Source organism: Dermacentor silvarum, chromosome 5, assembly GCF_013339745.2.
Source record: "Dermacentor silvarum isolate Dsil-2018 chromosome 5, BIME_Dsil_1.4, whole genome shotgun sequence".
Taxonomy (NCBI): Eukaryota; Metazoa; Arthropoda; class Arachnida; order Ixodida; family Ixodidae; genus Dermacentor; species Dermacentor silvarum.
The window spans coordinates 167,499,591-167,523,787 of record NC_051158.1 but is presented as its reverse complement, the minus strand read 5'-3'; the positions used below and the strand labels follow the sequence as shown (position 1 = coordinate 167,523,787).

The window sequence follows — 24,197 nt, the reverse complement described above, 5'->3', positions numbered from 1 at the left end:
CTGCACGCTCCTCCTCAAAGTTTGCGCAACATCATTAAAGAAGAACTGGCATCCATGACAAGTGTCGCACGTGCCTAATCCCCTGTGCCTGTTTGCGCACCTTCTTATGCAGAGGTTTCTTCGCGGCCTACAGTACCAGTTCCATCTGCACCTGCTAACATCTGGAACAACCTGGCCTTAATGGCAGCGAAGGCCCCTGCACAACCATACTACTCTACCTGGCGCCCTTCCCGCTCAGGATAATTCTGCTGTGGCATACGTGGTCATATATCCCGTTTGTGCTGCCGGTGCCAGCAAGATGAACGACGTGGCTATTCCGCCTATGAGAGAGTCCACGATTCCAGATCTTATGCTTACTTTACAGGACCCTATATAACCTCATCACATCGCTCACCCTGAATCTGCTGTCCAAAGTCATGTCCCGGTCTTTTCACTCATCCCGTCATTGTTCCCCGTCACGGTTTCGCTGTACTTCATCGCCCTTGCATCCTACCTCCACTTCTCTCGACAACCATTTGGAAAACGAAAAGCTGCAGTTTTTGAGGGAGAAACTGCTTGTTCGCGAACGGTCACAATTCCCCCTGCTCGCCCGGCAAATTTACTCGCTGTGTGTGGAAGGTGTTTTCGTCGATGCCCTTATAGACACTGGAGCCACCCATCTCTGTTATTTATTGCAAACTATGCTTCAGTCTACGAAAAGTGCAAACTCCCTATGTTATCCCAGTCTTATCTGGCACCAATGACAGTCCGATTTATTCAACTGGACAGTGTACCGCTTGAGTCTTCATAGATGAAATTCGCCATCATATACAGCCTTACTGTGCTTTCGTCGTGCGCTCCTCCAATCATATTAGGCTGCGATTTCTTGTCAGCTGCAAATGCTGTCCATTTCATGCGGACAACTACTTACAGATATTACGGACACCGAGCTCTGTGATAGAGCTCTGCACGGGCCCGGGCCAACCCGAAAGCCCGGGTCGTCCGAAAGCCCACTTCGGACGGCCCTGCTTAAAGCCGCGGGCCCGGGCCAGGCTCTGGCTTGAGGCCACGGGCCCAGGCCAGACTCGGGCCCACTCATTGAAGGGCCTAAGTAGGCCTTCGAGCACACGCGACCGTTATGCATTGCATGGTTCAATGCAGTCTGTGCCAAACTGAAGTGACACGTGCAAGATGACTGTCATCATCATCATCAGCCTATATTTATGTCCACTGCAGGATGAAGGCCTCTCCCTGCGATCACCAAGTAACCCTGCCTTGCACTAGCCGATTCCAATTTGCGCCTGCAAATTTCCTAACTTCATCACCCCACCTAGTTTTCTGCCGTCCTCGACTGCGCTTCCCTTCTTGAGGTATCCATTCTGTAGCTCTAATGGTCCATCGGTTATCCATCCTACGCCTTACATGGCCTGCCCAGCTCCATTTTTTCCGCTTAATGTCAACTAGAATATCGGTTATCCCCGTTTGTTCTCTGATCCCCACCGCTCTCTTGACTGTATGTCTTTTCAGATGACTGTATATCTTTTCAAAGAAAATAGTAAAACAAATGAATTTCTCATTTTTAACAGTGGAGCCATTTCAGCCGGGCGTAATGTCTCTGCTGAATCCAAAAATGTGGGCTGATCTTGGCAGCAGTGCAGAAGGGTCCAAGCGCAATAGCACATACACCTGTGAACTAGCGATGCTGAACATGGATAAGTCTAGCTAACAATGGTGGGGACTACTTAAACTTAGTCATCGATAGGCAATTGATAGCCAATCAATAGCTAGTTGATAATCGATCAATAATCAATAAATTCCGGGAAATGCTGAGGATGACTTGGTAGTGCTTATCCTAGCCCAAATACGTGGACAATATCTTGCGATAGCCAATCAATAGCTAATCGATAATCAATCAATAATAAATAAATTCCAGGAAATGCTGGGGATGACTTGGTAGTGCTCAGCCTAGCCTAAAAGCCAGGACTAGCTAGGTGCCCAGCAGCTCCGCTTTCTTTTTAGCATTGCGCCGCCAGTGCCAATTTTTTTTTCTTTTCCACAAAAACGAACATTGTTTCTGCGTAAGGAAAAATAAATTATACAAAGAACCGCTCCTCAAACCATTTCCATGTTACCACTTTTGCGATTGCACTATTACCAGTGTCGATACTATTGCATTATTTTAGCGCTAAGGCCAGTTACCTTTGTGCTTGAATGCATAAAACAGCATTTTCCTTAAAGTTAACTGGAACGCCCATGCATTTCATCGGACACTTTGAAAATTATTATCTTGCAACTGGTTTAATCCTGAGAATTCGTTCCAAGTGGATACGCCTTGCGAACTCAGCGGCTATAATTCGTAGATTGAAATATGTGCATAAAATAAATAATTAAAAAGTTAATTAGTGTAATTATTTTAATTCTTCAATTAGGCGTTTTGATTTCTCGTGGAAGTAATGGCCACCTCATCGAGTCGTTTAGATAAAGGATTATAATTGTGCTATCTGCCACAGGCAATCTTTAAAAATTTGGTTCAGCTAAAACGAAACACCCTGTATATTTGCATGCGAAATGACACCATGTCACCATATCGTACAAATCAAGGTAAGTGCATGCGCACCAGCGGAAGAGAGAAGAGAGAAAGAAAGGGAAAGAAAGACAAAGGTTAGCCAGTGTAAATACTGGCTGGCTACCCTGTACTAGGGAAAAGGTAAAGGGAATAAAAGGTGATAGAAGAAACATAAAAAAAAGTGAAGTAAGAAAATTCGGGCAATAACGCGACCCTACACGCTACAACGTTCAAAGCCGGTCGCACAATTCACAAGCCGTGGAAGAAACAAAGATTTCGGCCTTTTAGTGCTTATATACTGCAGCTGATTAAACCTTGAGAAGCTGAGGCTGACAGATATAGTACAATCTGTAAGCACGAAAAGAATTTTTTTCTTACAGTCCGGGCCTGGTCATGCACACGTGGGCCCTAGCCCGGGCCCGAGCCCGAGCCCGGGCCCGCCCCGGGCTCGGGCTGGTCTTGGCCATGTACGCCCAGGCCCGGGCCGGGCTCGGGCTTTGTATTACGGGCCCGGGCCGGGCTCGGGCTGAAAAATCAGGCGCGTGCAGTGCTCTACTCGGTGATGCTGCTGATTCCACGTTACCTAACCTTGTCACAGCAGCAGACTGTCCTTCAACCTAGCCAAGCCCATATGCTTACTGTTAGATCAAGAAACAATATCGACGGCGAAGCAGTGGTTTTCGCTTACAAGCGCTACATTTTTCAGGGAATCTCGATCACCTCTTCTCGAGTGCGTTTTTCACGTGGCTGTGCCAGTCTGACAGCCTACAACACGACACCAGAGCAAACTTATGCTGCCAGAGGGGTCCACTGTTGCCATCTCAATCGATGCAGCACCAGTATTTATTGTCACTGCTTCACCTGTTCTTCTTCGGACAGTGTACACCCACGGAAGGTTCACGCAGTGCTCTTAGGGCCACTTTGAGTTCAAATCTCAACCCAACCCAGACGGATGCCTTGTCAACCATCTTAAGGAAACACCAAACTTGTTTTGATGTTTGTTCGGATGGCTTGGGTCAAACAACTCATGGCATCAAAACAAACGGATTGCGCATCATTCATTGCCGCCCTTACCGTGTATCGTCTTCTAAAGACAAGGTTACAGAAGAACAAGTCGACATGCTAGCTCGGAACGTTATGATGCCTTCAGCAAGCGCTTGGTCTTCTGTTGTCCTCGTTAAAAAAAAAAAGGATGGTTCGGTTCACTTTCGTGTTGATTACAGGGCACTAAACAAATATACCCGCAAAGATGTCTATCCTATGCATCGTATTGATGATGCTTTGGATACCTTACAAGGTGCCGAATACTTTTCGAGCCTTGACTTGCATTCTGGCTATTGGCAGATCCTGATGCATGAACCTGACAAAGAGAAGACAGCATTTGCAACACCTGATGGACTTTTCGAATTCAATGTAATGTCTTTTGGTCTCTGCAATGCACCAGCCACATTTGAACAAATGATCGACACCGTACTGCGTGGCTTAAATGGAAAACCTGCTTTTGTTATCTGGACGACATTGTCATCTTTCCATCCAGCTATTCCCATCACCTAGAATGTTTAGACGACGTTCTCACGTCTCTTGCCAAGGCCAGTCTCCAGCTCAATACTAAGAAGCATTGATTTGCGCGCCTCAGCATCAGAGTAATAGTTCACGACGGCAGCAAGCACGGCATTGAGCCAGATCAGCACAAGGTGGCTGCTGTACTGCATTTCCCAAAAACCAACCACACGTAGAAGACATTCGCAGATTTCTCGGATTAGCGTCGTACTTTTGCCGCTTTGTCCGTGACTATGGCAGCTCTTCATAGACTTCTGAACACGACCACACCCTTTACCTGCACGGATGAATTTGAAGCTGCCTTTGAGACCCTCAAGCGATGTCTTACGTCAGGACTAGTGTTTCGTCACTTTGATCCCACCTCTACTATCCTACACGCTGACGCAAGTAGGCATCGAATCGGCGTTGTCCTGCAGCAGCGGAAACACGTGTCTGAAGAGCAAGTCAAGGACTACGCAAGCCGAACTCTCTCCTGCTGAACAAAATTATACCATCACTGAACAAGAGTGCCTTGCCATCGTATGGCCCATTCAAAAGTTTTGCCAGTAGTGACCAACATGACCAGCTGAGCAGTATTTTTGCATTTTGCCCTAATAAGAATGCGGACAAGAATCACAAACCTGCTAATATGTCCTCGGCAGCAGAATGTCAAACACACTTGAGCAGGTCGTACCAAGGTAGGCAGACTTCATTTACCAGAAACTCACACAAGCAAGCAAGAGTAGAGGTGCTAGTCACTGCCCACCTGAGGTGGAGCTTGACTGATCCACAGCCTCCGTAGTCTGCACGCTCCTCGACTCTCTCGATGCTTTCAAGGAGCACCCGAGAGACTTATCAGCCAGAGGCAGGCTGCACTGCAGGCCAACCTCGACGTGAATGATGACCTTAGAAGGGGCGGGGCATGCCTCTTGGGCATCAGTGATGCATTCACCAAGGCTCATTGCATTTGTGAGGCCTGCAGGAAATAATTGGAGTGATTGCAGTCCTGTTACAGCATCGAGAACAAGAGGTAAACACAACAATATAATAAATGCAGGGGAACATTACAATGCATAGCCATGGGACACAAATCTCTTTCGGTTCAGTGCTACAAGGGAGAATCCACACTAAATACTAGAAAGCAGGGCAACCTTTTTCTGTTCAAGGTTTCTGACAGAAGACCTTATTTCAGACTTTTCTTTTCATATCGTACATTTTAAAGCTGTTGGTGAAGTCCAACTAACACAAAGTGACTGCAAGATCCCAAGACCATCGCTATCAGCCTATTTAATGTCCCCTGTAGGATCCCCAATCGCCCCATGGCTTGTGCCAGCTGATACCATTCTATGCTTGCAAATTTTCTATTTCCTCCCACTGTCTGCTCTCCACGAATGCATGCCAGTTCCATTGGTACCCATTCAGTAACCCCAATTGACCGTCGATTACCTGCCTACACATTACATTGCCTGCCATAGTCCAACCACCAACCATCACAGACCTACAACAACGAAAATGGTTGAAAGCCCAAGAAGATATGCACTTCAAATGACTTCTCTGCAGCCACTGCGTCCATGCCAGAATGAATTGTACAGAGTACACCACACTACTACACATAAAGCCCATAGCAAGTGGTGAAGCTCCAAGAATATAGAACCATACCAAAAATATGCCAACAGGTGCCGATCACATACCTGCCATGTGCAGAGAAACATCTGGAAGATTTTCCGAACGGGAGGGGGGGGGGGGTGACAATATTTTTACACGTCATGCTGTAAGAAGCCATGGCAAGTCGCATCGACAGACGCACTGTTTTGCGCCAGGCTGCCGAACAGGCTGTTTCTGCTAGAAAAGCAGAAAAAAAAACATCCTTTTTTTTGGGAGCCTGATGACGATGAGGGACTGAAAACGTGGCAGCGGACCGTGCCCTGTGCATACTTCCCTGTGCCCTGTGCACTTCGAACCCCAGTTGAATCATCTACAGGGTGTCCCAACTATCATGCAACAATATTTAAAAATATCCAATGCCCCGTAGCTGGACAGAACCAAGGCAATGTTGTTTGCCGTCGCTTGTAGATACTCCGATTATTTTTTGCATTCCACTTAATTACATAATTAGTCTTAATTAATCAACTTTTCGAATAGTATAGTTAGATGAAAAGTGTCAATGTGAAAAATGTGGAGCAAGTTGAAAAACTACCGATACAGCTTTGTTGCTCAATATGTGCTACATAAAAGTGTCTTTCCGAGCTTGAAAGAAGCCTGCGAATACACGCAAAATTGCCGCGCGACTGGCTGCTCGAGGCACTTTGCGTGTATTCGCTGACTTCTTTCACGCTCGGAAAAACGCTTTTATGTAGCACGTATTAAGCAAAAGAAAGTTATATCGGTAGTTTCTTAAGTTGCTCTACAATTTTCACATTGACACTTTTCATCTTATAATATTCGAGAAGTTGATTCATTAAGACTAATTATGTAATTAAGCGGAATACAAAAAATAATCGGAGTATCTACAAGTGACGGCAAACAACACTGCCTGGGTTCTGTCCAGCTACGGGGCATTGGATATTTTTAAATATTGTTGCATGATAGTTGGGACACCCTGTAGATGATTCAACTGGGGTTCGAAGTGCAGCTCGCAGATCTTCGAAGTCCTGTCTAAGGCCTTGTATGCACAGGGCCCGGGCCGCTGCCACGTTTTGAGTCCCTCATCGTGATCAGGCACTAAAAAAAAAAAAGGATGTTTTTTTTTTCCTTTTCTAGCAGAAACAGCCCGTTGTGCAGCCCGGCGCAAAACAGTGCGTCTGTCGATGCGACTTGCTATGGCTTCTTACGGCATGGGAACGTGTAAAAATATTGTCACCACAAGGAGGTACAACTGCACAGCGTGAATGCGAACAGAAATGAGCCGCGGAGCTAAACGAACCAAACAGAACCATGCAAACCGAGCACACTCGCTAGCTCCGGCAGCAGCCAAACTACAGCAGAGGTATCTGATGATGATGATTTATTGGCATCATCTTTGAAACGGGGCGGCGACAAACAGTCCCCTAGCCTGCTTGATTTAATCAGGTATACTATACATGTTCTTCATCTAGCATTTTTGTATACCTCTCATTATTCTTTTTCTTTTTCAAAAATTTACCTTGTACCGCCACCTAGCTATGATTTTAAGAGATCAGGTCGTATCCATCATTTCCCTCCTTTTTTTTCCACCAGTACTCTAATCGTCTCTTGCTTATCACTACGGCTGACTTGTTGATGTTTCCTATCCACTTTAAACCCAAGCGCTTCTGGGAGTTGCACGTTACCTACGGTTTTCGCTGGGTGGATCCCGTCGCATTCCATTAGGATGTGCTGAGTGGTCTCTGAATCTTTACTGCAGCATACACATGCCTCATCTAGTTCCGAATATTTGCTCCGGTATGTTTTGGAGGCAACCGGCTCGAGCCTCAAATAGCAAGGCACTGCCCCTTTGTGTTATACAGATTTTTCCTTGTAATTTCTTTCTTCTCATTCTTGTAAATCTCCATTGTCCTTTTTGTTTCCATTCTTTGCATCCAATTCATGGTCGCTATTTCTCTCACTTTCTTTCTGATGACTTCCCTGGTTGTCTATATACAGTTTCGATTATCCTGTACTTGGTTGCCAACTTCCTTGACCTCTTCCTCCATTCTGTGTCCACGCTTTTCATGCAGAGATACTTGTGCACTTGAGCCGCACATTTATTTTCATCGATGTTCCTGAGCCTTTCTTCAAAACTAATTTTGCTCTGTGCTTCTCTGACTTCAAAAGAGACCCAACCCATGTCACCCTGCACTGCCTCATTTGTCGTATTACCGTGGGCTCCCAAAACCAACCGGCCTACTGATCTTTGGTTAACTTCCAAATCCGACAAGATATCCAATTTTAAGCACAGAATGGCATTTTCTAATGTTAGCGCTGGCACCATTACTCCTTTCCTGATTCCATGCACCACCTCATACTTATTGTGGCCCCACAGTGCTCCGTGTTTCATTACTGCTGCATCTAAGCGTCGACGCGCGCGCCGCCACTCGGCATCATGAATCACTGCAACAAGCGCCGCGCTCTCCGACGGCTGCGTTGCTCCCACCTCCGCAGGCCCCGGAAACTCGCGAGTTCACCAAATGGCCACAGAGGGCGAAAAAATCGCTGCTAACAAAACAGGCATAATACATCCCCTCGAAAATATGCCTAAGTGAGTTCAGTAGCTCCCGCTAGAGGCGCCGTAATAAGTGCAATTTTAACCTACAAACCTTCTCCTGCGCTTATCGAAGCGTTTTTGTTAATTGACAAAGAGTACAAAATTATTATTCTTAATTAGAGATTGTACTATTCAGCACTAACTCTGTTCTTTTTTTGCCATTGTAAACGCAAAATAACGCTCAGCATCATCGATCTCTCACGTGACCTCTGGCCTGAATTTAAAATTTTTACCGGTATTTTCGCGTACACGGCAAGCATGGATTCATTGGTTCGTACACTTATGCTGGTTGCTTATTTTGTGCTAAAACCAGTTTATTGCGCTTCGACACCTCGCATTATTTAACTTGGGGTGAAGTGACGGGTTTGCGAGCAGAGATGTAAGCCCGAAAGCTAGGTTTTGATCGTGAGGCATGCGGAACAAGTATGCATCGAAATAGGAGCCGGATTCTGCTGCGACTGAGGATGGCAATACCGGTAAGTCGTTTAACATCACTGCTGCTTGAATCGTTATGTAATATTCGTCTGGTTAACTTACAGGCGGAGACAAGTTGACAAACTAGATCCTGCATTGCATATGGGCAGTCAGGACCCTGCGTTGCTGTTTCCGAAATAAATCTTTAGTTGCGAGGCCGTCGTTATGCAAACACAATCACAAAAAAAAAGAGAACGATATCGGAACGCCCGTCACATTTTTCATCTCGTTGTATCCGTGCCCGTAGGCGACTGAGTAGCCTTATCAACATATATATCTTTTTTTTTCGATTCCGCCGGCAACTTCTTTCGTCCGCAAAACCGGATAACCCTTTGGTAAATTGAAGTGAAAGTACTGAATTTAATGTATTAAACAGTTGCACGCATGATCATTTACCTATATTTCGTACTTGTTGGTTCCAAGTGTTCTTGCTGTTCCGTTTGATTTACCTTGGGACATTTATTTTTGCTGTAATGAAGTGGTGCATCAGGTTCGTGCAGAAAAAGAATGCAGCAGTTCTAATAGCTTCATGTTTGTCTTGAATTTGCTTGTGAAACCAGCAGTGTGATCCCTTCTAGTGTATAAATGGGCGCAAAAATGTTCTCACTTGTGATCCTAATAATACTTAAGGTGTTGACACGTATTGTATTTAAGCAGACAAATTTTATGGACAGTACCAATATTTAATTAACATGCTGATGAAGCACCCTAGAACAAACAGTGTACATTTACATGTGTTCTGCAGTCTAAAACCATTACAATATATATGTCTCACCTTCTTGCATTTCACCATTGCAAAATTGTGCTTTTTCAATTTCTGATGCAATCAAAATTTCTGTTCGATAACCTTCAGTGTAGCACAAACTAGCTACACTGAAGTGATTGATTACAGAGTCTGGTTTCACTGCTGTCCCACTTGGTTGTGGTCGCCGTGTAACATTTCTCGGATGTGGGGACCTGGTAAGTTGCATTGGGAAGCAGTCTCTCGAGGTAAGCACCTGCTCCTGCAGTTCGCACAGCAACATAGACTCCCAATTTACACGCACCGTGATTGGTGCTCCCCGTTCTGTCCTTTCCTGCTGTCATCATCATCATCATCAACCTATATTTTATGTCCACTGCAGGATGAAGGCCTCTCCCTGCGATCTCCAATTACCCCTGTCTTGCGCTAGCGTATTCCAACTTGCGCCTGCAAATTTCCTAACTTCATCATCCCATCTGGTTTTCTGCCGACCTTGACTGCGCTTCCCGATTCTCTTGGTATCCATTCTGTAACCCTAATGGTCCACCGGTTATCCATCCTACGCATTACATGGCCTGCCCAGCACCATTGCTTCCGCTTAATGTCAACTAGAATATCGGCTATCCCCGTTTGTTCTCTGATCCACACCGCTCTCTTCCTGTCTCTTAACGTTAGTCCTAAGATTTTTCGTTCCATCGCTCTTTGTGCGGTCCTTAACTTGTTCTCGAGCTTCTTTGTTAACCTCCAAGTTTCTGCCCCATATGTTAGCACCGGTAGAATGCAATGATTGTACACTTTTCTTTTCAACAACAGTGGTAAGCTCCCAGTCAGGATTTGATAATGCCTGCCGTATGCACTCCAACCCAATTTTATTCTTCTGTAAATTTCTTTCTCGTGATCAGGGTCCCCTGTGAGTAATTGACCTAGATAAACGTACTCCTTTACAGACTGTAGAGGCTGACTGGCGATCCTGAATTCTTGTTCCCTTGCCAGGCTATTGAACATTATCTTTGTCTTCTGCATATTCATCTTCAACCCAATTCTTACACTTTCTCGATTAAGGTCCTCAATCATTTGTTGTAATTCGTCTCCATTGTTGCTGAATAGGACAATGTCATCTGCAAACCGAAGGTTGCTGAGATATTCGCCGTTGATTCTCACTCCTAAGCCTTCCCAGTCCAACAGCTTGAATACTTCTTCTAAGCATGCAGTGAATAGAATTGGAGAGATTGTGTCTCCTTGCCTGACCCCTTTCTTTATAGGTATCTTTCTACTTTTCTTGTGGAGAACCAAGGTAGCTGTGGAATCCTTGTAGATGTTTGCTAAGATATTCACGCATGCCTCTTGTACTCCTTGATTACGCAATGCCTCTATGACTGCTGGTATCTCTACTGAATCAAATGCCTTTTCATAATCTATGAAAGCCATGTAGAGAGGTTGATTGTACTCCGCAGATTTCTCGATTACCTGATTTATGACATGGATATGATCCATCGTAGAATATTCCTTCCTGAAGCCAGCCTGTTCTCTTGGTTGGCTGAAGTCAAGTGTTGCCCTGATTCTATTGGAAATTATCTTGGTGAATATTTTATACAATACTGAAAGCAAGCTAATGGGTCTATAATTCTTCAGTTCTTTAACGTCTCCTTTCTTATGGATTAGTATAATGTTGGCGTTCTTCCAGCTCTCTGGTACACATGAAGTTCCTTTCCTGCTGTAGCCATGTGCAAATTTTGCTTGTGGCTTTCGTCAGCTGCAATTTGGCATGAACATAGACCAGCATACGTGCTTACATGATCTGAGGTGTATGAAGTTGATAGCCACCTGGGTGGAGTGGCCCGCAAAAGTGGCTGCCGAAGGTGATGCCCACGAAACCGACTTGTCCATAATGAGACAAATTGGGGCACCAAGTGTGAGCCATACATTAGCGGCCCTCCAAAGAAAATAAACGTGCAGGCTGGAAAGGAGTTAATGCTAACATGCTTGGTAGTCCATGTTGCTGTGTTGGGTGCGGCAGCAGATGCCTGCGTCACCCAATTGCTTCGGTATGCAAGTTGCTAATCTTCAACGGTGTCTGTCGGTGCAAATAGGTGGGACACGCCGCCCAATCTGTTTGCGCTGCTTGTTGTCGCTCATTACCAGACCACCACGTGTGGCGGAGGCAAGCACTATGCCTGTAGTCGGACAGCTGAATGTGCCTTAAGCGACCCATGTACGTGAATGCTCACTGTTGCCATATGGATCTCCACCAATGTATAATGCATTGTGTGGACCTTATGCGGTCATTGATTGCAGAGTCTCATTTCACTGTTATCTGACTTGGTTATGGTTGCCGTGTTACGTTTCTTGGATGTGGCGGCCTGGTCAGCTGCATTGGGAAGCAGTCTCTCGTGGTAAGCATTCGCTCCTGCAGTCCGCACAGTGACATAGACTCCCAATTTACATGCTCCGTGATTGGTGCTCCCTGTTCTGTCCTTTCCTGCTGCAGCCGTGGGAAAATCCTGCATGTGGCCTTCCTCGGCCGCGATTTGGCGTGAATGTAGACCAGCATTTAGAAGAGTGTGGGTGTAGGCCAGTTGGTGATTCATGATTTGGGAAGTTACCGCAAATAACACACCAGAAAAGGAACGAGACAACACGAAGCGGTACTGACGACTGTTTATCTAATGAAATGATTGCCGAGCTCATACAGATCAGGCACACGTGTGCACCCGAAAAGCAACGAGAAAACCAATAATAACACAGAGCGACCTTCAAGAGGGGTGCGATACAAATGCTAAGATACACGCCGATAGACCAGTGAGGCACCTAACACGTGTGTATCATGTGGAAAGAAACAAAAGTTCTTTCTGGGTAACAGCAGATTATCGGCAGAAAAAATGGCCAGCTGAAAAGAGGTTGTAGAGGCAGTAGCCAGGCGACGCTTTAAGGATGGTGATTGCGTTAGTTTTCAGTCAGTTGCTGTCACCCAGAAGGAACTTTTGTATTTTTCTACGTGATACATACGTGTTAGGTGCCTCGGTAGTCTACAAGCGTTTATCTTAGCATTTGTATCGCACCCCTCTTGAAGGTCGCTCTGTGTTTTTATTGGATTTCTCGTTGCTTTTCAGGTGCACACGTGTGTCTGATCTATATAAGTTCGGCGTTCGTTTCATTAAATAAACAGTTGTCAGTACAGCTTCGTGTTATCTCTTTCTTCGTCTCGTGTGTGTGTGTGTTTTTTTTTTTTTTTTGCGGTAGTCCTAGACCAGCATACATGCTTACATGGTCCGATGTGTGTGAAGTTGAAAGGCCCGCAAAAAGGCTGCCGAAGGCGATGCCCACGAAACCGACCATGTCCATATTGAAAGATAGAGGGGCACCAAGTGTGATCTACACATTCGCGGCCCCCTAAATAACAAAAAAGAAACGTGCAGGTTGGAACGGAGGTAACGTTAAATTTCCGGGTAGTCCATGTCACTGTGTTGGCTGCGGCAGCAGATGCCTGCGTCACCCGATTGCTTCGCAATGCAAGTTGCTGATCTTCAACGGCGACTGTCGGTGCAAACAGGTGGGACACTGTCCAATCTGCTTACATTGCTGGTTGTCGCTCGTTACCAGACCGCCATGTGCGACGACGAAAGTGAGCCGTTTACGAGCTCGCGTTAATGATTCCAGCGTATCTCGACATGCAATTTTTATTTCTGCTCTTGTACGAGAAGGTGCACTGCTTGTCTTCTGCCAATAAAGTCTCACGTTCCGTTCACTCACTTGTGGCTTGTTTTTATGGGCGTCAGCAGAGGCTCTTTGGTCTCCTGGCAATCAGAACGCAAAAACTACGTGGCAGCCAAGGCAATGAGGCGTGCCGCAACGCCAACCGGGCGAGCGCGGCGCGTACCAGCGTACGCGACCGGTAAAAAGCGGCCATATTGAATTTTGCTTTAAAAAAAACTACATTTCCGCTTCCTGTTCGAGCAGCGCTATCTGTCTTACCACCTTACGCCTAAGTAGAGTCACCTAGAATTGGAGAGTGCCCGGAACGAGCCTCCAAAAGTGAAGCCAAACGACCGTAACGCCGCTTGGGGCGCTGCGATCGGTAGCACACAGCCCGCCGTGGCCGGCCGAGGCTCAGAGGTAGAATGTCTGCTTCCCACGCAAAAAACCGGGGTTCGAATCTCGGCAGGAGACGATGTGTTTCCGTTTTTTTTTTACTACTTCATGCGTTGATTTTTTTATTCTTTATACTGCTGCTTAACACTTGCTTCCGTTGCTATGCAATGCAACAAAATGTCAATCAGAAGCTGAAGGAATAATGACAAAATAACAATGTTTTGCAGTGAACGATAATGTTTGCAGCGCCACCTCACGGGAATCAACAAAACTATTCTAACCAAAGCATGGCCTCAGAGAAGAGCACGCATACAAAACCCCGCCGACGCCTGCTTGACAGGCTCCGCTGTGCGCTCAAGGCTCATTCACACTAGGCCGACACGGCACCGATTTTGGTCAGCCGACTGTTGGCGACAGCATTTTCCGTCATGTAGACTGCGGTCGCCAACAGTCGGCGACAGCAGTGTGAATGAGCCAATAGTGTGAATGAGCCTTGAGCGCACAGCGGAGCCTGTCAAGCAGGCGTCGGCGGGGTTTTGCATGCGTGCAGTTCTCAGAGGCCATGCTTTGGTTGGAATAGTTTTGTTGATTCCTGTGAGGTGGCGCTGCAAACATTATCATTCACTCATTGACATCAACCGAGAAGTGCACCGAGCAGGCCGCGAATGCGCTTTTGTGCGTGACGGGATACATTTTAGTGAAAGTGTAGCAACACCGGTCGGAAGTCGATTCGCGGCACGAGCTGTAGCTTTTTTAGGCGGGCCCCAGGCAATCAGGAAGCAGGATTGAGTATTGAACATAGCGAAACACCAGTAAAGGGCAGAATTAGGCGACCAGGAGTCAGGAAAAGACGCAGAAAGGATAAGAATAGAGAAGGTAAAATTTGCTACATTAACATGCAGGGTGGTCGTAAGCAGGAAAAATGGCTGGAAATTCAAACGCAACTGAATGATGAAGCGATAAGCGTGTACGCCTTGACCGAAACGCATCTACGAGATTTGGAGCAGCCGCCTGTTATTGACAACTTTGTATGGGAAGGGTGCAACAGAATGACCGGGTCAAGGAAAGGCGGAGGCGTAGGCGTACTAATTAGGCGAGGTCTGAAGTGGCGAAGGGTAAACGAGACATGTAAAGAGCATTTATGGATTAGTGGTACATGGCAAGGTAAAAAGACGTGGCTGGGAGTAGCTTACCTATGGACAGGTAGTGATAGCAGGGAAAAAAATAAGGAATTGGTCGATTGCATTAGAAGCGATATTAATGAGTTCAGTAACTCGGGCCAGGTGATATTAGTGGGAGATATGAACGCGCACATGGACGATTTAGACGGATATACAGATTACAACGGCTCTCTAGTGCTGGATTTGTGTGATGAACAGAACCTTATAGTAGTTAACAGGGAAAATAAGTGTCATGGACAGGTAACGTGGCAATGCGGAAACAGGCAGTCATGTATCGACTACGCCTTAGTCTCAGAAATGGTCTACGAACAACTGGAAGAAATGATAATAGACGAAAATGGAAAAAATAGCCTGGGAAGCGATCATAGACGTTTAGCATTAAAGTTTGGGAGAGATACCAGCGCAGAACATGAACCAATAGCCTCAGAGTTTTTAAAAATGAATGACGAGCAAATAACAGAGATCGCAAACAACATAGAGAAGAAAATTGAGGCTTTTCCTACAGCAGTCTGGGAATATAAGGAACTGGTGGAGGTTATGCAGCATGAAATAAGGCGGACACGGCAATACAACTGTTGGATTGGAAAGAGGAAACCACGTAAGTGGTGGAACAAGGAAATTAAACAAGCTATAGAAGAGCGTAAAGAGGCATCTAGGGTTCATCGAGAAGCCAAAAAGTTGGGATTACAAGAAGAAGAGGTGCTCCTTAGATGGAATACATACAGAGAAAAGAAAAGGGCTGCGAGTGAGCTCGTGCAAGAGAAAATTAAATGCGCAAGTGAACGTTGGGTGCATAACATTCACAAAAGAGACAAAGGCGCCCCAAAAAGATTCTGGAACCATATAAAAGCCCTCGGAGCTCCAACTAGAAACTCGCAAACGGCTATAAGGGATGAAGACGGTAACATCTATGAAGGCGATGATGCGCTGCGGTACATCACAGACGTTATCAGGCATAACTTCGGTACGAGAAAAAGTGTAGTTCAGACAACAGATCCAACAACAACAGAGAGGCTTGAGAGATCAAAATTCAGCATAGAAAGCTTCTATTGGAAAAAGGCAGCAGAAAATGTCCCTAACAACACGGCAGCAGGACCCGATGAAATCCCAATACAGCTAATCAAAAACCTCGGTCCAAAAAGCAAGGCACTGCTGACTAATGCCATAGAGCAAGTGATTAGAACAAAGAATATTCCCGTTGGCTGGCGTGAAAGCAAGATGAATCTCATCTACAAAGGCAAAGGAGATAAGGATAAGACGAGCTCGTACAGGCCAGTTACAGTAACGTCGGTGACATATAGAATGGCAATGCAAGCCATAAAAGTAGAACTGTCGAAGTGGGTGGAGGAAAACGGTGTATTGGGGGAACTACAGAATGGGTTCAGGCCAGGCAGACGCTTAGAAGACAATATGTTTGTACTAACTCAGTGCATAGAGATTTCAGTAGCTCAGAAAAGACCTTTATGGGTAGCATTTCTAGATATTAAAGGAGCTTATGACAACGTAGACAGGGAATTGTTGTGGGATATTCTTCAATACGAAGGCATAGATGACGATTTCGTGGAGCTGCTGAGGGAGATATATCGAGACAACCAAGTACAAGTGGCATGGGAAGGTCGAAAAGGAAATGAAATGGTGGGAATTCACCAAGGATTGAAGCAAGGATGCCCTCTGTCACCATTGTTGTTCACGCTTTACGTCAAGGGCATAGAAAGACGACTGGAAAACAGCGAATTAGGTTTTGATTTATCCTACATGCGTAATGGACAAATGGTGCAACAGAAGATCCCTGGATTGATGTACGCAGACGACATTGTGCTACTAGCGGACAATAAAAAAGATTTACAGATACTTGCGAATATCTGTGGGAACGCAGCGACAAATCTAGGCCTTAAGTTTAGCACAGAGAAATCAGGGATTATGATCTTTAATGAACACACGAGTAATTTCGTGGTGTCAATTCAACAGCAAGTAATACCCATAGTGAAGCAATATAAGTACCTCGGCGTACACATAAACGAAGGAAAGAATTACTCAAGCAACCACCAAGATAATCTGAAAATAAAGGGGAAGCGGAATGCAGCATTAATGAAACACAGAGCACTGTGGGGCCACAATAAGTATGAGGTGGTGCGTGGAATCTGGAAAGGAGTAATGGTGCCAGCGCTAACATTCGCAAATGCCATTATATGCTTAAAATCGGATATATTGGCGGGTTTAGAAGTTAACCAAAGATCAGTAGGCCGGTTGGCTTTGGGAGCACACGGTAATACGACAAATGAGGCAGTGCATGGAGACATGGGTTGGGCCTCTTTTGAAGTCAGAGAAGCACAAAGCAAAATTAGTTTTGAAGAAAGGCTCAGGAACATGGATGAAAATAAATGGGCGGCTAAAGTGCACAAGTATCTCTACATGAAAAGCGTGGACACAGAATGGAGGAAGAGGTCAAGGAAGTTGGCAACCAAGTACAGGATAATCGAAACTGTAAATAGACAACCAGGGGTCATCAGAAAGAAAGTGAGAGAAATAGAGACCGTGAATTGGATGCAAAGAATGGAAACGAAAAGGACAATGGAGATTTACAAGAATGAGAAGAAAGAAATTAGAAGGGAAAATCTGTACGATAACACAAAGGGCAGTGCCTTGCTATTTGAGGCTCGAGCCGGTTGCCTAAGGACGAAAACATATCGGAACAAATATTCGGAACTAGATGAGACATGTGTATGCTGCAGTAAAGATCCAGAGACCACTCAGCACATCCTAATGGAATGCGACGGGATCCACCCAGCGAGAACCGTAGGTAACGTGCAACTCCCAGAAGCGCTTGGGTTTAAAGTGGAAGGAAACATAAACAGATCAGCCGTAGAGATCAGCAAGAGACGATTAGAGTACTGGTGGAAAAAAAGCAGGGAAAAGATGGATACGACCTGATCTCTTAAAATCATAGGCAGCGGTACAAGCTAAATTTTTGAAAAAGGTATACAAAAATGCGAGATAAAGAACATGTGTAGTATACCTGATTAAATCAAGCAGGCTAGGTGACTATTCGTCGCCACCCCGTTTCAAAGGGGATGCCAATAAATCATCATCATCATCATCATTCACTGCAAAACATTGTTATTTTGTTATTATTCCTTCAACTTCTGCTTGACTTTTTGTTGTATTGTATAGCAACGGAAGCAAGTGTTAAGCAGCAGTATAAAGAATAAAAAAATCAATGCATGAAGTAGTAAAAAGAACGGAAAAACATTGTCTCCTGCCAAGATTCGAACCCCGCTTTTTTGCGTGGGAAGCAGACATTCTACCTCTGAGCCATGGCGGGCTGAGTGCTACCGATCGCAGCGCCCCAAGCGGCGTTACGGTCGTTTGGCTCACGACCTACTGGAACTACAGCCCTGCACAGATGTCCGGCTTCTGTGGGAGCAGCTTGCGCCCACTTTCGTTCAACCGGTGGCCATAGGTGGCGCTTTTATAACCTGTTCGTCTGCTACTCGGCGGGTGGCTGGGCGGCGTTCGAATGTGTGCGCCTGCTCTTCTGTAGCGGGCTGCTAGCATATGTGACAATTTCTTACGAAGACAACAGCTATAGTATGTCAAAATTGTTTAAGTGTACTCATTGTAGTGGTATGTAATAACGCGTAAAATAGTACATGAATTCTTTCTAGGTTCGGAAATTTCGCGCCGCTCCACAAAAAAAAAAAAAAAAAAAACTCACTGATGGAGTGATTGCTTACGTGTTTGTTCGGCCCGTCAAATATGCATCGTAAAGCTTTTTTGAAACTGTGAAAACTGATGCTAGAGTCCTTGCTTTGTTCTTATTTACACGATGGCACACTGTCGCACACAGCAATATACCACAATGTGATCGTTTACCTTATCCCAACTGTAATTAACTCAAGCAAGCTGCGTGTAGCTATGGCTGAAGTTCCATGCCTTCTGCAGCGTCTGCTGATTCACGCAGTTTGTGTGTGGTCTGCGTATACATATCGTCTGCGTGATTCTTTTAAATGTCCTTGTTCATATCAATACATCAAGTTCTTTATTATTGTATTTCTTCATTACTCCATTGTACTATATTTCATCCTATGAAAATTCTGGTAATCAGATTTTTTCCCTCTACTGTGAAGGCAACGGGAGGAAATGCTATCGTTTGCCGGCTGTACTCGTTGTTTTCCTTTCTTGAACCGCTCTTCCTACTGTACCTCGTGATTGAAATGAGAAGCAATCATTCGCAAATTTTGCTTTCTTGTTTATTTTCATGAATTTATGCATTTACAAACAATGTAAACAATCTGTGGGTCAGAAATAGCGGCACGAGCGCTGGAACAGATCGCAGAAGCAGACGACAGCGAACAGGTTATAACTAGCGCCACTCTGCTCGAACGTTCTGTCCCTAGCGGCAAAAGGGGTGAACTAGACCAGGCGTGCTGGAGCAGGGAGATCTGTGCAGGTCTGTAGTTCAGTAGGTCGTGGTTTGGCTTCACTTTCAATGCATTGAAAATGCAGCCGTTCCGGGCACTCTCCATGTTCTAGTACACTCTAGCCTAAGTAAGTTCCGTGCGCTGCCGCTTCTTATTTTCGTACCACTGTGGAAGGTACAGTTTCCCTTCTCTAAAGTTGGTTCTTTATTCTATGACCTCCCCTTCTAGCCACCGTACCCTGGGCAAAGCAGGAGCCCCATTGTTTCAACTAAGTCTGCAGCAGTGCTCATCGAAGGCACGAATTGATCATTCCGCGACTTCTGCGAGACTGCGGACACTGTTTCGGACTAGCTGGCATTTTAAGATTACTTTATGCCGCACGAATTCGCAAACGCGGTTGTTCCTACAAGTGTCAGCAAATGAACAGGTAATCGTACAAAACTCATCTAGCAGTACTCTCACCTTTGTTCCAGACGAGTTGCGGCAGCACCGGCAGCTGGGCAACAAATGTCATGAAGCCGGACGTATTCTGGGACGATCACTTTCGGCGATACCGTCACAGAACACCTATATACCGTGACGATCCTATTGGTACAGGGTCGTCCACTCGGTAGCGATGAGCTTAGCGTCACACTATGCCGGTAAGACACTGTAAGACACATCACACTATGCCGGTAATTCCACCCACTGGCGCACTACTCTAGAGTGCTAGAGTGCACTAGACAATGGTCGAGTGGGCCGAACGGCGCTCTGCCGCTGAGGCGCCGCGTGTGAGGCGCCGCGTGTGCGAGGGCGCTGCGAGTGAACTGGATTTAACTGGATTGGGGCGGAGACGCGCTCCGCGGCAATCGATCTCGGCGGGCGCCGAGACCGATTGCGCATAGTACGCTCTAAAATAGCGCTTTATTTCAACTGCAAATTTATGTTTAAACCATTTTGCCAAACATGTATATTTGAGGCATAGATTATACAACGCGACGTCTTCAATTTTGCTGTCGTTGTCAAGCGCGTCGTCTGCTAGCGAGCGCGCGTTCGCTACGCGGACGCTGGCGGACGCCCAGTTTTTCTCGAAGAACCTCTGTGCAGTACATTTTTAATGGTTTAGTTGCTTCCGTGCGCCCATGACTCTTGACGGCCGGTGCCAAATGTAGTTTTAGCCAGGTGAACTGCTGGTTTTACCACTGTCCTCAAAAAAAAAAAAAAAAAAAGTCACAGTTTCGCCCTAAGGGCGAAGCAATGAATGCGATAGCAACACAGCAATGTCATACGAAGTAAGGTGAGCGGCTTTGGTAGCAATATGAATTGTAGTAAACATGAGCTGATTAATTAAGCAGGTGTGCTGCGGCGTAAGTAAACCGACATGAAGATAGACTCGATGACCACGAGAAGGCGCGTGTGAAACGGTGGATGGATGGATGGATGGATGGATGAGGCTGAACCCTTTAAATCAAGCGGTGGCATACGCCACCTAGCCATGACTATTAACATAATTTGTACTTTGTGGTGGGTGAAATTTCACCCCTGCCTTGATTTTATCCACCAATCAGATAACCTCTGTTTGGTTATTTCTACCCGCTTAAAGTCTATTTTGCCTTCACTGTCTCTAAACCCCAATGCTTCGAAAAAATCAGCCCCGTTGCCTTGCACTGTAGGGTTAAGCCCTTTACAGAAAAGTATGAGGTGTTCAGCCGTTTCCTCTTCTTCTCCACACGCACAGCACAACGTGTCTATACCTTGGTACTTGACTCGGTACATCTCAGTCCGCAATACTCCCGTCCTGGCTTCAAACAACAAAGAGCTTCCCCTAGAATTATCGTAGATATTTTTTTCTTTGGCAATTTCTTGCTTGAAAGTTCGGTATGTTCCCAGTGCTGATTTCTTCTGCATCCCCGTTTTCCACAGACCCCTCTCTGTTTCCTTAACATTTTTCTTAACCGCTGTTTCCTGGTTTGCACTCCTCCTGCAGTCCAAATATTTGATTGACAGTTTTCTGGTCAGCTTCCTCCATTTTGTATCAACATTGCTCATGTACAAATAACTGAAAACTCTCCTTGCCCACCGCTTTTCTGCCATTTCTCTCAATCGCTCCTCAAATTCTATCTTGCTGCTGGCTTCCCTGCCCTCGAATGACGTCCATCCCATGTCACCCTGTACCCCCTGATTTGGGGTATTTCCGTGTGCTCCCAGAGCCAGTCTACCTACCCCTCGCTGCTTAACTTCCAACCTTGCTCGAACCTCTGATCTCATGCACAGGACCGCATTGCCGAAAGTCAAACTAGGGACCATCACCCCTTTCCAAATCCCTCTCACCACTTCGTACCTATTGTAATTCCACAGTGCCCTATTTTTCATCACAGCTGCATTTCTGCTACCTTTAGCCGTCACATATTTTTCATGTTCCGTTAGGTACTCAGCCCCATTGTTTATCCACACTCCAAGATATTTGTACTTATCCACCACCTCCAGCGTAACCTCCTGTATCCTATGCTCGCTGCCCTGATTATCATGAAAAATCATGACTGCCGATTTTTCTTTACTAAACTTCAAACCTAAGCTATCTCTCTCTTTACCACAGATGTCCTTTAATGAGGTGGTGTTGATGAGAAGCGCTTCCCGTGGGCAGCGCGTGCGAAGGGACACACCTGTAGCGCTGCACTGCCGATCGGGCGCCGAGGCCGATTGCGCATAGTACGCTCTTAAAATAGTGCTTTATTTCAACTTCAAATTTATGTTTACACACTTTTGCTAAACATATATTTTTGAGGCATGGATAATACAACGCGACGTCTTCAATTTTGCTGTCGTTGTCAAGCGCGTCGTCTGCTAGCGAGCGCGGGACGCCCAGTTTTTCTCGCAGAACCTCTGTGCTGTACATTTGTTTAAATCTTTTAGTTGCTTCGGTGTACCCATGACTCTTGACGGCCTGTACCAAATGTAGTTTTAGCCATGTGAACTGCTGTTTTTACCACTGTCCTCTAAAAGTAACGGGTATCTCTGCACCATGAAGGCTACGTTGAAAATTTTATTATTGATACCGTGTCATTGTACTCGCGCTTCTTGTTGCTGGATATTGATCAGGGACAATGATCAAAGAAAACAATATTAGAGTGAAATAAACCAGGTTTATTAACTGCGTGGCGCGAAGAATGACCAATGTGTTTCTAGGTAATTAAATCAAAGGGTACATAGACATATATATTCACGATATATATGTAAGGGAAAAATAACAAATCTTCTAAATGCAATAATTGAAGAAGTGAGAACTCCCGACCGGAATAAGCGCACGTGTTTGCAGTAACAAACACACTTATGCGTGATTACTGCACATAAAACTCGCATTCGCAGAAATAATATTCATAGCAGGCAAAACCATCTTGTGTGTGTGTGTGTGTGTGTGTGTGTGTGTGTGTGTGTGTGTGTGTGTGTGGTGTGTGTGTGTGTGTGTGTGTGCGTGTGCGTGTGCGTGTGTGTGTGTGTGTGTGTGTGTGTGTGTACGATGCCGAATAGTCGTTTCCGTTCGAATGTAACGCATAACAGCACTATTGAAGTCTCAAAGGTGAGTGATTGCACGCAAGTGAGGACTGTCATTCCGAATGATTGTGCTGCCGGAGAGTCGTGGCTGTTGCGTAGAGGCGCAGTGCCTGAGAGAATTAACGGCCGGATGGGTGGTAATAAGTCCTGCTTAACAAGCTCCTAGCTTGTCGGGATATGGGGGGATGACAACGGCCCTCTGCCTCGACACACCGAGCCCCGCGGTTGGCGCATGCCTGCGCATCAACCGCAGTCCGGTACAAGCTCGAAGAAACAAAAGACGACAACCACGTGTACACTCGGAAAGCATTTATTACGACTGCAACTAACACCATATTGTCACGTAGTAGTGACGGTAGAGAAAACAGTCGCAAAACTGTGTATGACGAAACTGATTGTTTATTGGGCGAACCTGTGCCCACAAAAGCAAGCTACACTCAAAGCACAACGATAGCGGCGAACACAGTCGGCGATCGTCGAAAATCTGATCAGCGGCAAAACGCGTCGGCTTTTATACCTGAGTCATCGAAGGTTCTAGATTAATCCCTGATGCCCGCGTGTCTTCCAGAAAGTTCTAGACAATTCGCCTCAGTCATGCAATCAGATAACAGAAGCGTCGGTGAAAACAGGCAATGGAAAGAAGCATCGATAACGTTCTAGAAACTTCCGATACAGGCGCGTCCTGCGCCGAGCGATAACGTTTAACATTTGTTAGCCGGTGGAAAGCGGCCACCGGTGAAAGATAAACATGCATACGTGTCAATACCCTCCCCTTAAAAAGCATCGTCCCGATGCTACAAACAAATGTGAAAGCGTAAACAAAACCACGCGTAATAAAGAAAAAAAAATCAAGTAACAAAGTACCTAAGTTCGTCAGCGGGCGTAGAAAGGCTTAAGACGCACCACATGGATGACTTCGGGTCGTGCGCGGCGCCGCTGTGATTGCGAAATGCCGTCTGGCACGACCTCATAGTCCAGTGCACCAATACGTCGGATGATCTTATATGGTCCGAAATAGCGACGTAAGAGTTTCTCGCTAAGTCCTCGTCGGCGTATCGGAGTCCAGACCCAAACACGGTCACGGGGCTGGTACTCGACGTAGCGTCGTCGAAGGTTGTAGTGTCGGCTGTCGGTTCTCTGCTGGTTCTTGATGCGCAGGCGGGCGAGCTGTCGACCTTCTTCGGCACGCTGCAAATAAGTGGCAACGTCGAGATTGTCTTCGTCAGCGACGTCTGGTAGCATGGCGTCAAGCGTCGTTGCCGGGTTCCTTCCGTAGACCAGGTTGAACGGCGCCATGTGCGTCGTTTCTTGCACGGCCGTGTTGTATGCGAAGGTCACGTACGGAAGGATGGCATCCCACGTCTTGTGTTCGACGTCGACGTACATTGCCAGCATGTCGGCGATGGTCTTATTTAGGCGCTCGGTGAGGCCATTCGTCTGCGGGTGGTAGGCG

General features: G+C 46.0%; 3 protein-coding genes across 4 annotated transcripts in view; 1 reads left to right on the top strand and 2 right to left on the bottom strand.

Annotated features, from left to right (window-relative positions):
• Positions 1–19,858, bottom strand: part of LOC119454549 (gastrula zinc finger protein XlCGF57.1-like) — a 1,708,166-nt gene extending 1,688,308 nt beyond the window's left edge. Inside the window, exons 1-2 of the mRNA XM_049666971.1 lie at positions 19,676–19,858; positions 4,990–5,060 (exon numbers count right to left, since the gene is read on the bottom strand). Coding sequence (XP_049522928.1) covers positions 4,990–5,060; positions 19,676–19,727 — 123 coding nt within the window. The 5' untranslated portion in view covers positions 19,728–19,858. The remainder of the gene's footprint in view (positions 1–4,989; positions 5,061–19,675) is intronic.
• The window catches only part of LOC119453871 (zinc finger protein 675-like), a 2,199,134-nt gene that overhangs the window by 1,815,395 nt on the left and 359,542 nt on the right, over positions 1–24,197 (bottom strand). The gene's annotated exons all lie outside the window — the stretch shown is intronic.
• LOC119453874 (gastrula zinc finger protein XlCGF52.1-like) overlaps positions 1–24,197 on the top strand; it is a 231,498-nt gene that overhangs the window by 108,045 nt on the left and 99,256 nt on the right. The gene's annotated exons all lie outside the window — the stretch shown is intronic.